The sequence below is a fragment of the Scatophagus argus genome, chromosome 17 (genome assembly GCF_020382885.2).
Source record: "Scatophagus argus isolate fScaArg1 chromosome 17, fScaArg1.pri, whole genome shotgun sequence".
Lineage (NCBI taxonomy): Eukaryota > Metazoa > Chordata > Actinopteri > Scatophagidae > Scatophagus > Scatophagus argus.
This window is the reverse complement of record NC_058509.1, coordinates 21,171,498-21,191,083: the sequence shown is the minus strand read 5'-3', so window position 1 is coordinate 21,191,083 and position 19,586 is coordinate 21,171,498. Positions and strand designations below refer to the sequence as shown.

Below are 19,586 nucleotides of genomic sequence, written 5' to 3'. Positions count from 1 at the left end.
AAAACAAGCAAAACAAATAAGCTGAAGACAAATGATAAACTGTGTTTAATAGGGCAGCAGATCTACTCCTCACTTCAATTTTCTCTCTCTCTCTCTCTCTCTCTCTCATACACACACACACACACACACACACACACACACACAAACAAAAGCCCTCAGTCCGTCTTCTCCTTGTGAACCAGACCAAGTCAAATCAGTCCATCTTCTCCTTGTGAACCAGTTTGGGGGCATCCACAAAGTCCTGACCATTGAACAGGATGATAGTGGCTGTAATGGCACTCGCAGCCCCCCAGAACATCACGTAAGCCAGGGTCTCTGTCCATGTGTCGCCTGGAAGACAAAGAGCAAACATTTATGATGTCCTTCCAAACACAGCAAGAACCTCTCAACTGAACCACAACCCCAGGGGGATTGCAGCTAGGTGCAGCCTCCCTTGTTCATAACTGGTAAAGGGATGCTTCAGGGGTGGCAGATCATTTCCAACTGGAAAAAAAAAATCTTGGGTGGAATGACTGAAATTTAAAAAAATAAAGTTCTGGATTGAGATTCTAAGATGTCAACCATTTGTAGACTGAGCTGATAACACTGAGAAAGCTCAAAGACACTGCATTTTCTGGAAATTATTCACAACAAAGGCATCAGAGTGGTTTACCAGTATAACGCTTTAGCAGATAAGCAGCAGTAGCAGATAATATTTGGTGTGCATCAGCAGTAACACTTAACCAGTAAAGCTGATGTGAGATGCAGGAAAGAAACTTTACTCTAAACTTCCGACTGTTCAGACTGTTTGCACTGCGGAGTTGGTTTTTAATCTCATTGTACATGTGTATAGTGACAATAAAGGAATTCTACATTCTACAAACTATTTGTCATATTGTTCAACAGCATGTAAAATCCCCTCTGTTCATGCCCCCTCACGATTTTGGCCACACCAGTCACCCAGCACATTTAGACTGCAAGATGTCGCCACCATTCAGAATGGTTAAAAACACTGCCATTTTTAGATATAGTTGGAAAACATGTAACACACAATACTGCACTTCTAGCATAATGAACAACTAAGTTGCTTCAGTTCTTAAGGTGAAGAATCTAACTGACAGGATTTGTCCAATAGTACTCCTTCTATTACCCAGGACTAACCCACATTCACAACTGATCACAACTTTTTAATGAGAAGATGAAGTAATATCAACAGGGAAGAGATTATTATTTATCAGTAAACGTATTGATTATTGATAACATTCCTTTAAGCTAATAGCAAAGCCACCAACACAGCTAAGGTCTATTCAATCAACAATAAGCTTTCAATAAGGTTTCAGCAGTACTGGCTTAAAGCGCCATAGATGACATGAGTGCACAGAACTTACCAGCCATGAGAAGACAGACGATGCACATGGAAAACGCCACCAACATAATGATGGGCAACTGCAGATCAACAACAACAAAAATTCAAAGGGTTAGACTGCGACCGGACCAACAGTTGGAGTGACTGCTAATGATGCTGCTGACAACAGGGAAATGAACTGACTGTGAGGAACTTCCAGTCCTTCTGCATGCGAAGGGGAGTTGGTCCATTTGACTCATCAACAGCAAAGTTACCCAGAAACAGGTCAATGGAGTCCTGAAAGCAACAGTTTTCATCACATACACTTTGACAAATCACATTCATTTCATTTATTGGGACTTTCCTTTCACAAACACTTTGATTACAGTGTTATAAATGAAAGTTTGCTATACATGCCTTAGAGTTTATAGAATGGTATGTGCATGGGATTTTACCACACTCCTACTTGAAGTGCTATTTACTGTATTTTCCAGACTATAAGCCGCTACTTTTTTCCCACGCCTTGAACTAATCTATAGATTTTTATGGGCTGACGGCCCGGTGATGCGAAGAGGAAGACGCTAGTTTTAAGCGTAACTTTTAACAGTCATTTTGCGTGTCATGCACATACCCTCATCATGGAAAACACTCGAAAAAATGCATATCATGCAGCTTTTAAGTTAAAAGCAATCGAACTGGCTGTCCAAGAAGGAAATAGAGCTGCTGCACGTAAGCTTGGCGTAAATGAATCAACGATGAGACGTTGGAGACGGCAGCGTGAAGAACTGACGCAGCTTTCAGAGGTAATAAAAGCAGATGGCCCGAACTTGAAAACGCATGTCATGTTACAATGTGGACACCTGCGGCTTATAGTCAAGTGCAGCCTATGTATGTACAAATATAATTTTTTTTTTTTTTAATTTGGTAGGTTTGACTTATACTCAGGTGCGTTCTATAGTCCAGAAAATACGGTATCTATCTAGATTGTTTTGTTATGAGTGTCCTGGTTTTAGAGCTACCAGCTGTAGAGATGTCTGCCTTCTCTCAAATACAATGTAACCAAATGGCACATCACTGGCAGTGCTAAATGTTCCATAAATCATGACCTGGTTAGCGAAGCTAGTCCTCAAACCCTGTCGTAAACAGTTTCACAAGAGGCTCATGCTCATGGCAGTAAACATTAATTGCATCCTCCTCGGCTGCACTGCACAGTGTCTCTCATCAGTGAGTAGATGCATGGTTTCTGTATGGTAGACCATGTAGTTTAGTATAGGAAAAATAGTTCCTCAAAACAAGGTCTGTGGATTAGCTTGAGTAACAGATATCTCTAGAACTTGACAACTCATACCAAAACAAATTATCTGTATAGATGGCATTGCAGGTAAAAGGGGGGATATGTGTTTTTCTTTTTGGGGTGAACTGTCCCTTTAAGATTGACAACCACTACAAACAAATCATGTCACAGACATCATACCTGTCTGAATCCATCAGAGAAGTTGTTTTTGTAGTAACGAATCATGGAGTTCCAACCATCCATCAGTAGCCCCCACCTGGTCCTTTTCCCTGTCCTGATGAAGACAAGAACTGTGACTAAACACCAGCCATTTAAGAAAACTGAAGAAATAAACAACATCCGTTAGTCAGCTGATGTGTGCTAAAGGGTGTTATGGTACTGTACCTTGTGAAGTCAGTTTTCAAGGCTCCAGTTCCGGCATACTGTATAGCGCATGCATTGGCATTGTCAGCCCATGCTGGTTAGAGATCACACACAGAGAACAGTGAGGACACACTTTCTACTAAACAAACAACACATGCCAGCAGTGGAGCAGACACACCACCGTACCATTCTTGTAGATCTTTTCAAACTCAGCCTGCTCCTCAATCCTCTGGCCCACATTCAGAACACCAATCCTCTGTAGATACACAGGCACAACACATACAGCATACACACATCAGTTAGAGTCACTTCTCTCAATGTGTGCATCATGTCAAATTACATCACATTTTTGTAAATGTATGACAGAAAGCACTGGAGAGAAAGAGAGAGAGAGAAAGAGGACCAAAAAAAAGTCTAAACTGGATGAACACTTTATTTACTCACACTATATGGACTAACGTATTGGGACACCATTACACCAAAGGGGACTTTAGCGACATTACATTCTAAATACACGAACAGCTTTGTAACAACTTCCACTCTTTTTGGAGTGTTTCTGTGGGAATTTTTTGCCCATTCATAAGTAGAGCATTTATGAGGTCAGACACTGATGCTGAATGGCTCGCAATCTCCATTCCAGTTTATCCCAGGGCTCTGTGCAGGAAAGATCTTCCACACCACACCCATCCAACCATGTCTTTATGGAGCTTTGCTTTGTGCACTGGGGCACAGTCATACTGGAATAGAAAAGGGCCTTCAACAAACTGTGGCCACAAAGTTGGAAGCATAGCATTGTCCAAAATGTCTTGGTATGCTGAAGCATTAAGATTTCCCTTCACTGGAAGTAAGGGCCTAGCCCAACCCCCAAAAAACATCCACATCACAATACTTTTGTCTATATAGTGTACATATTGTTAAGTACATTCTCCAATATAACCCTGATGTGAATTATTTGCAATCTTTTCTCAATGAACTACCTGGAGAATGTATCAAATGTCCCAACACTGGGAGTCTAAATTTTACTATCTGAATTCAAACATTTTACAGAAATTCAACAACCATCAGAAAAAAATGATGAAAAACTACAACTGTGAAGCATATAAGCATCACACAGGAGTTAAACGATGAAAATATTAGATGTTGTTTAGCTATTCTAAAAGGCTGAGCAGTAGTGAAGTTAAAACACCTGAAGCTGAGACTGTAGGGAGCGTCGGGCCAGGAGGCTCTGGATCACATTGGTCCTGTCTAGGCAGTCCATGCAGTTACTGCGGAAGACTCCTCTCTGCTGGGCCACCGTCTTCCCCTCTGAGTTCACCATGAAGTAACTACACAGGAGAAAGTTCTGTCTCAATGCTCCTTCACAGTGCATTAGCCCAGAACAGCTGCTGGATAACTTACCTGTATTCATCTTGTGTCTCAGCAACAGCATCCACCAAGATCTGCAGACGCTCCCATCTCATGTGGCTGCACTCTTTGTGGAAATCAAAGGCTATGTAGCTGAGGACAGATGCCACAATGTCAAAGTTCTATACTCACATTAAGAGGAGCTGTCTTTTTTGCTCAGACAGACATTCTTTGTTACAGAGATAGCACAAACAGATGTGGTCATTACAGTTCTTAAAGAGAGCTAAACACAGAATTCAAATTTTTGTCTAACACTGGATAGAGCTAAAAAATGGCTTTATAATCAGCTATGCATGTTAATGACAAAGTAATGTAGACAAGCAAAGTGTTAGGACTGTGGAGTTAGGCTAGTGTTTTTACTTGTGTGTCTCTCCTCCCCCCCCCCTCCCCTCCCCCCTCTCTGTGGATCACTGCCCTGCCTTGTCTTTTCTGCCCACTTGCTCCGGAAGTTTTCTCTTTGAATGATTTTTGTCGGACTTTCTGTCGTGACAGTCTGCCATAAACCTGAACATAACACATAACATTTGCTAGAATGTCTCCCCTCTGGAGCTCTGCCTTCCTGTGGCCGCAGACACACCAGCGGCTTCTGCGCTACAGCAGCCATCGATTCATCACCATATACAGTTTAGAATGACTTTTCATGTGACTGGATCACATGCAACTTGAAACATAGCAAAGTACAACAGCTGAGATAAAAAAAGCAAATAAGTACAAACAGTTATTTTTAAAAATATTAAAAATATTGCAACTAAATGCACTGAATAACATCATAAGAGACAGTATGCTCATCCCAAGAAGGAACTGAGTGACACTTACTTTAGCATACCACTGTTCATGCCTGACACCATCTTGGCAAAGGCCTGTTCCAGAGGCTTCTCTGAACCCTTTTGATTCACCTGAAAATAAAACAAAAAAACACACAAACTGGCCTCATAAGTCTTTGCTTATGTATGCTGATAAACTAATAATGAACAGAGCTTGAAACAGGGTCCTCACCAGGTTCAGAATAGTTTGCTTCCCATAGATGAGGAGCTGAGAGTCGAAATGCCTCTGGAAGCCATCCATCTTTAAAAAGTTAAACATGGTCAGCATCAGATTTTCATACCTATTACTACCTTAAAGTAGAAGGCAGAAATATTAAAAGGTCTGCTCTTACATGATCTGTGGTTTTGCTGATTATAGGCTTAGGTTTGTATTTCAGGTTGGGCCTCTGACTCCAGTAAAAGGGCATGGAGCCTCGTGTCTATGGATGAAAAAAAAGTTTGTCTTTTTAAGTCATTTCTGAAATCTTCCTCTTATCAAAGTCACATGTTTTAACATCTGAATGTTGCACAGAAAGATGTAGAGCCAGGTACAAATGAGCCACAGTTCAAATAATCTTTATATAATATGACTAGCCCTTTGACTTGCCTGTACAAATGAAGCCTTTGCTCCCTCATACAAAACTAACTGCTCAGTCTCCACAAAGTTAGCAGCATGGCCTTCAGAGTCAATGCCTGTGGACGCAGCAGAACAGAAAATCTCCATCAATGATCAGCAGATAAGATAAGATCATCAAAAGTGAGGTGGTGAATATATTGCACATGTTGGATATTATTGCATGTTTTCAGATTAGTTATTGCACATTGGGAGGAAATGTGAGGAAAGTGGAGCGTAGTTTGAAAGTTAAATGTCCTAAGAGTCCATGGATAAAAACTGTTTTTCAGTCTGTTTGTTCTGCTTTTGATACTCCTGTATCTCCTTCCCAAGGGCAGTAGGCTGAGCAGGTGGTATCCAGGGTGGCCAGAGAGGATTTTTCTTGTCCTGGAGAGGCATCGAGAACTGGCGATGTCAGTGAGGGAGAGCAGAAGGCTGCCAACTGTCTTTTCAGCAGATGTTATCACGCTCTGCTGCTTCTTCTTCTTGTCAGCTGCAGTGCAGTGCCTATTGTATTCGCTTTCCAGGTGGTGTCCGCTGAGATGCAAGTCCCCAGGAATTTAAAGGCAGAAACCCTCTCAACACAGTCACCATCGGTGGGGTGGGGCAGGGTCAGCTTTGTTCTTCCCGAAGTCCATGACCATCTCCTTAGTTTTTTTTGTTTTGAGAGTAAAGTTGCTCCTGCACTTGTCCCTGTAAGCCGTCTCATCTCCTCCTGTGATGAGCCCCTACAAGGTGGTGTTGTCCGGATTCGGCCTGGATTCAGCACACAGTCTTTTCAACCTGGCTTTAGAGCTCATCGCAGCACAGAGACGGTATTGGTCAAAGTAACAAATGACCTCCTATTTGCATCAGACAAGGGAATTATCTCTGTCCTTGTACTGTTACCTTAGTGCTGCATTTGACACCAATGACAATTTTATCTTATTACAAAGATTGGAACCCTTATCTGGCACTAAGGGAACTGCATTAAGATGGTTTCAGTCCTATTTATAAGATCGATCTTAATTTGTTCATGTTACTCACAAAAGTTAGTCACGGAATCCCCAAGGTTCTGTGCTCGGGTCAATACTATTCACCCTTTATATGCTCCCCATCAGTGATATTATTAGGAAACACTCCATACATTTTCACTGTTATGCAGATGACATACAATTGTACTTGTCAATGAAACCAGATGAGACAAAACAGCTAGCCAAACTTCAGGTATGTCTTAAACACATAAAAACCTGGATGACTTGCAATTTTCTACTTCTAAATTCAGACAGAACTGAAGTTATTGTTCTGGGCCCTAAATGCCTTAGAAACAAATTATTCAATGATATAGCAATGCTAGATGGCTTAGCCTTGGCCTCAAGTTCCACTGTAAGGAATCTAGGAGTTATTTTTGATCAGGACATGTCCTTTAACTCACGCATAACACACACTTCAAAGACTGCATTCTTTCACCTCCGCAATATTGCAAACATTAGGCACATTCTGAGTCAGAAAGATGCAGAAGTCCATCCATCCATTTTCTATACCGCTTATCCGTCAGGGTCGCGGGGGAGCTGGAGCCTATCCCAGCTGACTACGGGCGAGAGGCGGGGTACACCCTGGACTGGGCGCCAGTCAATCGCAGGGCCAACACACAAAGACAAACAACCACACACTCTCACACTCACACCTAGTAGGTTCGATTCCCCGTACCGGTGTCCATGGCTGAGGTACCCTTGAGCAAGGTACCTAACCCCCTCTGCTCCCTGGGTTTGCTGTGTGTGTGTGCACGTCACTTGGGTGGGTTAAATGCAGAGCACGAATTTCGTTGGAGTGAGTTCCCTCCAATGACAAAATATGTCACTTTCATAATTTGGAGTAGCCAATTAACCTAATGTGCATGTTTTTGGTATTGTGGGAGGAAGCCGGAGTACCTGGAGAAAACCCACGCAGGCACAGGGAGAACATGCAAACTCCACATAGAAGGGCCCAGACCGGGATTCGAACCTGGAACCCTCTTGCTATGAGGCGACAGTGCTAACCACTGCACCACCGTGCCGCCCCAAGATGCAGAAGTCTATGCTTTTATTACTTTCAGGATGGATTATTGTAACTTTCTTTTATCAGGTTGCCCCAGTAAGTCTCTAAAGACTCTCCAGTTAATCCAGAACACTGCTGCACAATTACTCATAAAAACCAGCATTAGAGATCTGGCTTTTCTACATTGGCTGCCTGTAAAATCCAGGACAGAGTTTAAAATTCTACTCCTCATATATAAAGTCCTGAATGCCCAGGCATCATATCTTAAAGAGCTGACATGTTTCTATCTGTAAAATTTGCCTTTAAATTGGAAATAGGTTGTGTTCAAGCACAAATCGAGTAGTTGGCATATCTGGTCTGGGTTGAGGTTTGTTCTATTGTGGAAGATGTCTTCATGTAGCAGTAGCCTTAAAGTTTCCTCTGCCTCCATGGTTGGAATACAAGTGAACAACGAGGTCATGTCATAGGATTCCACGGTTTCGTCTAGATCCAGTTTTAAAACTCGGACCTTATTCACAAATTCTATGGTTTTGTATACGGTGGGGAGTGTTCCCCACCAAGGCGGCCAAGATGTTTGCAACATGTTTTGCAATGTTGTAAGTAACCGAGTTGATGCTGCTGATGATGGGCTGGAGAGGGGTCCCGTCTTTGTGAATCTTGAGGAGTCAATACAAGTATGGGATAACGTCTTGGGGATACAGACGGTGATATTGTATACGATCAATAGTTCCTTCTCTCTGTGCCTTTTGCAGGCATTCTATTGTCGTTTTCTTGTGCTAATTGGGACTCTTCTCAGAGTTTCATAGGTGTTGGTGTCTTTGTAGTACTGTCAGTAATACTATCAACAGTCCTGTCAGTTGTCCTATCTGTAGTACCAGTGGTCCTGTCAATAGTGTCAGGTGTACTGTAAGTAGATTTTAGTACTCCTGTCAATGATGTCTGTAGTATAGTCAGTAGCGGTAAGTACAGTCAGTTGTCTTGTCAATAGTGATGTAGACAATGAGAATCCGATCCTACACACCACCAGGCTACACTGAAATGTGTTGCTATCAGCTCCTTTGCAAGTCACTAGTCAGGACGAACACTGTTTTGAGAAGTTCAACATAGACAAAACTTGCCATGCTTCAAAGGCTTTTACCTCTAACGTAGTATCTGACGCCAGCCCGGAAACAGCTTCTTCTGGATATGAGAATCCACTCAAAGATTTTTCCATTTATACGGCATGGCTTCATAATGATGACTAGACCAGGAGGGTAAAGGAAAAGCTTTGCTCAGGAATTTATCTACTCTTGTCTTATCTACAGGTTGTCATAGGTAAAATGAAATGCTGAATATTCCATTAAAAAATTTTAAAATATCATTGAGTGAAAAGGATACATCCATGGACAACAGGAAGTGCAAACTTGTGAAGCTATGAGGACATAGTGACAGTTATTCTAATTAAATTGTAATTCTGTACAAGAACACACACCATCATGACTGAAACACAAATGGGTCAACACATTAACAGTCATTTGTGTTACCTCAGGTTGTGCAGCCAGTTCTCTCAGGAGGTTCCCATTCCACACAAACCTCTGATCTGCCTGAAATAACATGATTCACTGAGTCAACACATTATTCATCATCTACAGAAGCAAAAGTATACAGTAGCACCATTTTTAAGTCAGTCAGTGATTAATAACTATGATAAAAAAAAATACTTACATTATAATTAAATTATTTGTGGATAAAATTACTATTACATGTTAATAACTTTAAAAGAAATTAAGGCAAGGTAACGCATTGTCGGGTATTAGTAATTTTAAAAATTATCTATAGAAATTACGTCCTATACAAACCATTTTTAACTTAAGAGAACTGTGAACACCTGATTTTTTTTTCTTACAGTCAAGAGATTTCAAGAAAAGACCAAAACCACTAAAATGTCAGTCTGTCTGTCAGTACACCAACTTCCTGCACTGTCTGTGATTCTGTTGTAAAACCATTGTTCCTCATGACACAAATATTTAAAGACACTGATAAAATGTGGTGTCCAATATGATGGAAGCTCCTGTCAGTATAATTCAATACAACTCAACAGTACCAGAATGCTCATTCAGGTGAATCAATGGTATATACATATTCCTGACTTGTAACTTATCCCCTGATAACCTGTTAAGAGTTTTCAGCCCTAGACATCCAGCAGTGCTCCTGTAAAGAAGACTCCTCATCACACTGGCTCTGTCTTTTCTTTTACACGGAAGCAAACAACACCAGCATTATGCCACCACATAATGTGATTTGAGGTAGCATGCTGGCACTCTGTGTAAAAAGGGTGAGACAGTAGGGTGGGACACACACTGTTATATGCACTGTTGTGTTACGCATCACCCCTCTTCTTCTTTCAGACATTGATTCAGCTCTATTACTACTTCCACTGCCAGCTTAACGGCAGAACAACAATATCCTCCCTTTACCTGCTTGTGCTATTTATCCAGAACAATGATTTGGAATAAAGGCACAATAATCCCTCCTTGAACATATTGTGTGAAATAGAGTAGTAGTAGAGGGCTTGTATTTATGGCCTTATTTATGGTGAGTACATGAATATAGTGTGGGCAGGCAACTTGTTAGATATCTCACCCTCTCCAGCAGACTCATCTCCTGGAAGTCAGGGCTGGTGTTGGCCAGCCGCTGCAGAGTGTGTGTCAGGTCATAGTCAGTGCAGAAGTAGAAGCCATCTGTAGTCAGCACATTGTTAATCATGGACAGGAAAGTCTTATTCTCCTGAGACTAGAACAGGAAAGAAAAACACTTTTGGTTTTCAAGGAAACTCATGACAATGCAGTTTGCAGAATACAGAGTAGTCATGTGTTGTACTGGTAATGTATATGTTAGGGATGCACCAATCAAGCTTTTCCTCTCCTGTGTATGAGTTAGAAGAAGACTGTCATGAGTTTTTTTTTCTTACAGTGACCACAGACTGTCCTTCTCCTTTATTTTTATGTCTTGAAATAAATGATCAATTGGTCACGATGCTGACATTTTACCTACAATCTGTTGGCAATAGCTTCAGCCTTTTAGTATGATATTGTGTAACTAATCTAAGCCATCATGGACACATTTAAGAACTTCTAAGTTTTTACTTTTAAAACAAGTTAGCTGGAAACTTTACAGTAGGCCAAAAGCTGTATTTTACCTGTGTCTCAAACTATGGACCCGTTGCTTTAAACATAACTGTAATTTCAATAGTAAATCTGTCAATATCACTTTAAGCTACAGTGGTAAGTTTGACAGGCATAGCAACAGTAACTACAGAGATTAATGTAGGGTCAGTTTAAGTCTTGTTCAGATTTTTAATTATGAAACTACTGATTGACTGTGCTGCTTTGGAAGCAAAGTGCACCCTTTCAACATCTCATTCTGCCTCATGAAGACAAAACTGACTTTCATGCTTTCTGAGCTTAGTGCACCTCTACTGAGCTAATAGGATCTGGCTGCTAAGCCATTTACCATAAAGAGTGAAGTCTGATGTGACACCTTCATCCTTCCACTTACTTCACTTACTCCATCTGCTTTCTTATATTTTTCTCATTGGCTCAGCCCTTTGTGTCCTGTTTTATAGTGATTACACTTATAGTGTAGTTTGCACTTGCTAATACCACAAAGGAAGTAAAAACAACCACTATGTGTAATTTAATCTACATCTTTGATTCCAAGTGGGATGCTGTGTACAAAGTAAATAAAAACAAAATGCAATCATTTACGAAGAAACTGTTTACCGACAGCAGTTTCACAAAACTTTCCTGAGCCCATGTAATAATATCATAAGATCACGTGATTCATAAAGTGGTGAACCTCAACACATCCTTGCTTGTGAACAACCGAGCCTTTCAAGGATATCCCTTTGAAAATCAATTATGAAACCATCACCTGTTATCATATGAACCTGTTTACCTGTGGAACGTTCCAAACATTCAACAACTTTCCCAGTCTTTTGTTGCCCCTATCCCAATTTGTTTGAAATGTGTTGCTGGCTTCAAATTCACCATAAGCATATATTTAGAAAAATCAATTTTGGATTTTCCCACTGCTATTTCTACACGGTTTACAGTGTTTTACCGTTAACCACAGTTTTCAGCCAACGCTGCCCGTACAATTACTTTAGCAAGAATAGAAGCAGCAGCAGACCAATAATGCAGTAATAATGCCTGCTAGCACAGTGTGATACCACAGAGCAAAGAATGAGCTGAATCACCTTGAAACATAAGGTTTCTCTCAGAGAGACTGGATGCCTATCAGACACGCACAGAAGACAGGCGATGTCTGACGAGTGTGACAGTCTGCTGAACTACTGGCTTAGTATTCATAGACTTCTTTTGCAAATACTTAATCAGGCAGTCATGGATGGCAGGCTCAATAATGCGCCATCTGGCCCTTCTTTTTGTATTTGTTTATTTGGTTTATTTTCAGCTCTCTTTCAGACTATCTAAAAATCAGACTACACTGCGCAAAGTTTTACTTAGTTTTTGGATTGAGGAGCAGCAGATTTCTAATCTCCCATCTCTTCTCACACTATATAAATAAATACGCCTGACATAAAGTGCAGCAACAGGTCAATTCACAGTAGTCTGGCTGTATACACACACTTGTTTCTGTTACCAGAATGCTGTAAGCCAAATCTGATGAAACCATACCAGCACAGACCTGATGAAGTAGATTAATTTCTGACTTAGAGTTTCTGTTTTAGAGTTTCTGGTTTGCTTGCTTAGCCGTAAATATTATATAGTCGTAAATATTTTATGTTGCAGAGATTTGGAGTCAGCTTTTTAGTAGCTGGTCACTGGACACTAGTCGCTTCTCAAAATTAGGCACCAAGTTTTATCAGTTTTAATCTGATAAATCTGGGAATCTGCAGCTTGTTTAAAAGCATACCGTTGTTAACATGTGTATTTTTCTACAAAATTTCTAGCCAGTTTTCAAATCAACTATAAATCACCAGAAGAAAACGCATATTAATGTGCATTTTCATCCACTACTGTTATGTGAATATTGAAAGTTGGTTCATCAAGATAAGCAGTAGATGGTGCCAACACTCCAGTAAGGTGCCATATACCATTGTAGGTGCATCAAGATGACATAACGAGAAGGGTGGCGCATGAGTATTCATGTGTACATATTTTTCACCTCTCCAGTAAAGACTTCAGAGGACATTTAAGGCTGTTTTCATTGCTCTTCATCCCATTTTACACCTTATTCAAGCACTGTAATATTTGCAAACTTTTGTTTTTTGGGGGATTTTCATCATTTCCGTTCTTTTTTGAATGCACAAACAACAAATGACTTTGAGAAAGTGGTCTTTCTGACCTGGATCTCTGAAAGATGCAGCACTGTCTTTTTATAAGAGATTATGTCAAAATCGACGGCTTTCCACACAGCATGGCCCAGGAGACTGCCGACATTCCTCTTCCTGGTGATGACAATCAGGTACATCCCTGTGTGGTGCAAGCAGTTAGTCACTGCTTCAAAAATATGCTGAACAGAGTCCTGACATGATGCTGTTTCACCGTGGTACCTACCTGCTACTAGGCGGATGGTTCCCATGATGCCACATATAGGCCTGGTGACAGCTGAGGGAGGAACATCTTTTTTAACTGTGAAAACAACACAATGGTTGAAAAATTAGATAGCTTCTAAAAAAAAGTAATAATAAAGCTTTCTATTTCATAAAGAAATTTCATCCAATGTGATTCAGCTATTAAATCTAAGGGAAACTGATATGAGAAAAAATGTATATCTCACATGCTAATATGGTCACCTAGGTAATAACTGAGGATTTTTTATAAAAAGAACAATAATAATAATAATCAAGTTTCATGACAACAAAATTGCATGATACAATCTGCTGAAAGATTATGTTGTTCCAGCAGCACTCATGCACACAAAGACAGTGTAAGGAGGAAGTACTGTCTGTTGGCCTTCTTATGGGGAAATGTTTGTTTTCTGTATATTTAAGACCATAGTCTAGTTCTGCTGGTGATCAATCTTCATTTCATTAGCTTTGTCTGGGTTGTTACACTATTAGTTCAGTTCTTGGCAGTACTAATACCCAGTATGTCCCATGAATATGGTTCTTATTTCCCTGAAGCACCGACACTCCTCTGTCCCCACAGATATTTACTAGATGTGAAAAAGCTGTGGACATACTGGCAAAAACCTCTTTTAACTTAGTGGCAGTTGATAGCCAGCTGCAAGGTACATTTTTCTTTTCTTTTCTTTATTTTTCTATTTATTCTGGGAATAAAAATATACAGTACTGTGCAAAAGTTTTAGGCAGGTGTGAAAAAAATGCTGTAAACTAAGAATGCTGTCAAAAACAGAAATCATAATTATAAATAATAATTATTATAAATCAAATCAATATTTGGCGTTACTACCCTTTGCCTTCAAAACAGCATCAATGCTTATAGGTACACTTGCACACAGTCAGGGATTTTGTAGGATTATAGTCAGGTGTATGATCAACCAAAATACCAAACAGGTGCTAATGATCATCAAATGCATACGTAGGTTGAAACACAGTCCCTAAAGTGAGGCTGGGAAAGATAGTTTCATGTCACAGGTCATACACAATGGCAAGACTGAGCACAGCAACAAGACACAAGGTAGTTACACTGCATCATCAAGGTCTCTCCCAGACAAAGATTTCAAAGCAGGCTGGGGTTTCAAGATGTGCTCTTCAAGTTTTTTTGAAGAAGCACAAAGAAACGGGCATTGCTGAGGATCGTAGATGCAGTGGTCAGCCAAGGAAACTTAGTATAGCAGATGAAACAGATCAAGTTTATTTCCCTTTGAAATCTAAAGATGTGCAGCAGTGCCATCAGCTCAGAACTGGCAGAAACCAGTGAGACCCCGGTACACCTACACCCACTGTCTGGAGAAATCTGGCCAGAAGTGGTCTTCATGGAAAGGCTGCAGGCAAAAAGCCACACCTCTGACATGAAAGCAGGGCCAAGCGAATCAACTATGCACAAAAACAAAGGAACTGGGGTGCAAAAAAAATGGCAGCAGGTGCTCTGGATAGATGGATCAAAATTTGAAACATTTGGTTGCAGCAGAAGGCAGTTTGTTCGCCAAAGGGCTGGAGAGCAGTACAATAGTGAGTGTCTGCAGGCAACAATGAAGCATGGTCCTTGCTAGCACAGAAGATGTCTGGAACAACCTACCAGCCGAGCTCCTTCAAAAACTGTGTGTAAGTGTACCTAGAAGAGCTGATGCTGTTTTAAAGGCAAAGGGTGGTGACACCAAATATTGATTTGATTTTAGATTTCTCTTCTGTCCATTCACTGTATTTTGTTAATTGATGAAAATAGACTATTAACACTTCCATTTTTGAAAGCATTCTTAGTTTACAGCATTTTTCACACCTGCTTAAAACTTTTCAGTTCAATTCAATTCGATTCAATTCAATTTATTTATATAGCACCTTATACAATCAAAATTGTCTCTAGATGCTTTGCAGAGACCCAGAGCCTGAACCCCCAAGCAAGCAGACAGTGGCAGGAAAAACTCCCTTTTAACAGGAAGAAACCTTGAGCGGCTTGCAAGGGAGAACTATCCTGCTGATAGTCGGCCGGGTGAAGGAGAAGAAGAGGTAGACAGGACAGAGAGGATGAAAGAGAGAGAAAGGGAGAGAAAGAAACATATATGCAATAATCATCACACATTACAAAGGACAAACATGACAGGTTGTTATAATTGGAATTCTGAAGACTACATATTGTATGTATTTGTATTTAACTTTTGCACAGTACTGTATGTGGCATAGTTTATGCACAGCCCAGGACAGGAAGGCTCTACAGCAGGTGATGAAAACCACACTGAACATCATTATTAGCCATCTACTGAGCAAGCGAGGTGACGTGTATGCAGAGAGCCCAAAGGATGCTAAAAGACAACATACAGCTCAGATACAGCCTGTTCACGGTACTGCTGTCCATCAATACAGAGGCATCCTGTTTCTTTCCTCAGGCTGTGAGAATCATAAACACATCCTCCACTCCTCACTTGAAAAGTTAATTTTTGTATTATCATCATTATTATTACTAGTAGTACCAGTAGCAGTAGTAGTTGTAGTCAAGCTAATACATGCAGAGATTGAAAAAAAGCTAAATAGTCAAGAGTTCAGAGATGGTGAGAGCTGAGGAATCCATCTCTTGGGGAACGTCAACCATAGCTAAAGCTATTTTGTATTTACAGTGTCAGTAATGCACAGCCACTGAACCTTCAAAGCTTTTCTACCTGTGAGGGTCATCTCATTTGAGACCCTGTCGATCACTAGCACAGCATCAGCCCCTTCATCACAGGCCTCGATGAAGAACCTCTCTGGAGTAGTGTGTCTGGGAGAGAACAGAGGACATGTTAAAGGTTTTTTCATTCAGGGCTAAAATTACAGCATGGAAATGTTTAATCAGGTTCACCAAACATCCCAGTCTTCGCGATGCTAATGTTCTCCTCCAAAACAAGAGTTTTCTGTCAACTACCTTTTGATGTACACGTTTTTGGTGCTTGTGGCATCTCCATGGGTCAGGCTCATAATACTTCAACTGATCTCTTCACAAACAAGGCCTGGTGATGTTAATGAGTTAAGTCAATTTTCATACTAAGCCCTGCCCCTAATAATAAAAATAATATTAATAACAACAACAATATGGCAAAAACATAATAAGGGTTGTGCCCCCTCCAGGCTTGTACCCTAAATGGAAAGAGAAATTGGTTAAAAAAACAAAAAACAAAGGCACTTATCTAGTCAGAGCACAAAAGGGGAGGTGGCTGAGCACCAGCTGGGGTCTACCTGCGAAAGGATGCAGGTTCTAAAGCTACATCATGCTGAGATGGTATGGAGCAAGGAACTAAACGTGGTTTCAAAAAACCTTTTTGGCAAGGAGGGATCCTATTTGAGTGACATGACCAAAAGCATGATGTTTTTCACTGAGGTCACAGAGAACTGATTATCAAATGAAATGGGCTGTATTTATTTTTATAGCTTTTTTTTAGAATACTGAGGTGCAGGCAGAATTCCCACTGAGTCTCGTTCCCTTGAGGGAAACTATTACATATTACATAAAACCAACGGTCATCTCCGTCTAGGAATCAAAATTTAACTCAAGGAAGTAGTGAAATTTGCCATGCCTTCTGTGATTTGGCCTGAGGGCCATAGCACGTCATCACATGCAAGCACAACAGCCCCAATATAATTCCACTGGAATTTTCTTATTCTTCTTGCTCTTTCCATGTGTTTCTTGTCTGTTCCTGCTGCCAAAACTAAGAAAACAAAGCTAGAATGAGGAAAAAGAAGTATAAAGATAATAATAAAAATGTATATAAATGTAATGTATATGTAATGTAATGTAATAAAATGTTAATTATTAATCTAAAACCTACTATGCCTGCAGGTTTCCTATAAAGCGCTCTATCTTAAAAGATATCATAGCAACTGCTTGGGTAATAGGTTAGCACTGTTGCCTCATAGCAAGAGGGTTCCAGGTTCAAATCCCGGTCTGGGCCCTTCTATGTGGAGTTTGCATGTTCTCCCTGTGCCTGCGTGGGTTTTCTCCGGGTACTCCGGCTTCCTCCCACAATACCAAAAACATGCACATTAGGTTAATTGGCTACTCTAAATTGCCCCTAGGTGTGAGTGTGAGAGTGTGTGGTTGTTTGTCTTTGTGTGTTGGCCCTGCGATTGACTGGCGACCAGTCCAGGGTGTACCCCGCCTCTCGCCCGTAGTCAGCTGGGATAGGCTCCAGCTCCCCCTGACGGATAAGCGGTATAGAAAATGGATGGATGCTTGGGTAATACACAGCCTTAAATCCCTGAAGTAGAAAAATGTGAAATCCTGTTTAGCTGCGGTGACGTGTGGAGCTCAGGAAATGATGAAAAATGAGCTGCTGTAATGACACAACCACTCCATTGTTGTCCCTCCATAATCTTCATCACAGTAAACATGTCTGTGCTACCCCAGTATGAAGTAAACTGAGACACCGACTGTTTATGGACAAACGCAAACCTTTTGCAAGGTTCAGCTCATCTAATGTGTATGTGTGCTTTACATTACAGCTGTACTGACCATTTTCCAAAGCACGCAGACCGTTTTGGGACAGGAAACTGGACAAATGGAACAGTTTAAGAGAGAAACATGAATCTTAAGCTGAACCGGCTGTAACTTTTAAGCCACTTACAACATGGGGTTGTGAGTATACATTCTTGTTCTTTCCCTTTCTTACCCCACGTAAAAGACTCTCAAGCAGAAGTTTTTTTTTGTCACATTTCATTTCTAAGTATATCAATTCAATTCTTAAACGATATGCTCCTTTCTGGTCTCTGCTGAAACGCCTAAAACGCTGAATGGTCCACTGACAGTAGGAAAGACTGGTCGGACTAGGTGGCTTGCACTTTGAATGAAAGGTGTGACCTGTTTGAACTGGTGTCTGTGTGGAAAAGTACAGACAATACTGTCAACTTTTCGAATAGTTACAGACGGCTATGGCTAACGTTCCATTCCACCAAATGTCCATGTTCGGTTCGTTAGTGCATAAAAACCGGACAAGCTATGCTTCAAAGAAATATGTGTCATAAAGTAGGCCTGTCACATTGGTACCCCACAACGGAACTGACAAATCTGACGACAAACCCATAAATGAACCTTCTGCTGCTAGCAACCCTTTGCTTCCGTACAGAACGACAAAAACTCTGATCAGGTCGTTTGGCGATCACATGAGGCATTTGCCAGCCCGTCACATCTCATACCAAGTCTGGTTAATGATACCAAGATACCGTGGGCTGTAGTCTTTATAATGAATGAGTGTCGAGTTAAACTTGACTGGTTCCGGCTCTACAGCCGAGCCTCTGAGCGAACTTCAGCCGCTGTGTCATGTACCCTAATGCTGAACTCCAGCTCCTGTTTCATCTCAGTCACGAGCTTCGCCTCTCGTTTGTCTTTGAACAGATTTGGAAATGAGAAAACGGATTATAAACACGACTGAATATATTTTATTTACTTACAAATTGTATCTCTCGTAGGCGGTCGCCATCTTCACTCCGTCTACTCCCGTATACCTGACCTCAGTGACGACAACACTGAGAGACTGCGGTCAGCCGGCCTGCGCGTCGAGACAGCCCCTATGTTATTTTGCTGTACGTCTATATACTAGGTATTACGGTAAAAGCGTGTAATAAATGACTTCAAAAAGAACTGTCTTCCGGTCTGCCTAATACTTGTGGGTTGAATAAGAGAAAGAAAAATAATTACTGTAAATATAATTTACCGAACGCCGCGTGTAGGAAATGGGTTAAATTGATGAACAGGCCAGCAGTGTTTTTTACATGTTTGTCCCGGGCAGTTATTTTGGCCACAAGCTGTTAAGCCTTATCATTTTCTATATTTGGCAAACTCGTAAAAGCAAATGAAAAAATAAAGACAGTGTGAATGTGTTTTTAACCTTTGCAGTACAAGCACAGGTTCTCCATGAGGGATTAAATGACTGATGCCTTCTCCCACAACTGGCCCAGAGCTCTCCTCTATGCTTTCTCCTGATTCCTCACCTTTTAGCTGGGGTTGCCGTGGTAATGATTTTTTTTTTTCATTCTGGTGGCTCCGGAACACATTGTGCATTGTTTCTGACATTGATACAGCTGTATTTGGGGAATCCATGGCAACTCTCGATGGCATACAGACACTCTCCCAGCTGGACAGCTCAGTCCTACACTTTCCACCGATGCCAGCATTTATG

The 19,586-nt window shown here is 40.9% G+C and overlaps 1 protein-coding gene across 1 annotated transcript; it reads right to left on the bottom strand.

The window, feature by feature from the left end:
* Nucleotides 1-22: 22 nt before the first annotated feature.
* On the bottom strand, nt 23-19,007 carry LOC124074702 (phosphatidylinositol-3-phosphatase SAC1-A-like). The gene is made up of 20 exons (XM_046417875.1): nt 18,859-19,007; nt 16,098-16,195; nt 13,376-13,450; nt 13,164-13,291; nt 10,440-10,589; nt 9,341-9,400; nt 9,195-9,228; nt 8,956-9,057; nt 5,796-5,881; nt 5,542-5,628; nt 5,382-5,450; nt 5,202-5,281; nt 4,380-4,478; nt 4,168-4,306; nt 3,168-3,237; nt 3,003-3,075; nt 2,799-2,892; nt 1,529-1,621; nt 1,368-1,425; nt 23-330 (listed from the first exon to the last, which is right to left on the bottom strand). The coding sequence occupies exons 1-20, from the start codon at nt 18,885-18,887 to the stop codon at nt 194-196; spliced, it is 1,761 nt and encodes a 586-aa protein (XP_046273831.1). The 5' UTR covers nt 18,888-19,007; the 3' UTR covers nt 23-193.
* Between the last annotated feature and the right edge of the window lie 579 nt (nt 19,008-19,586).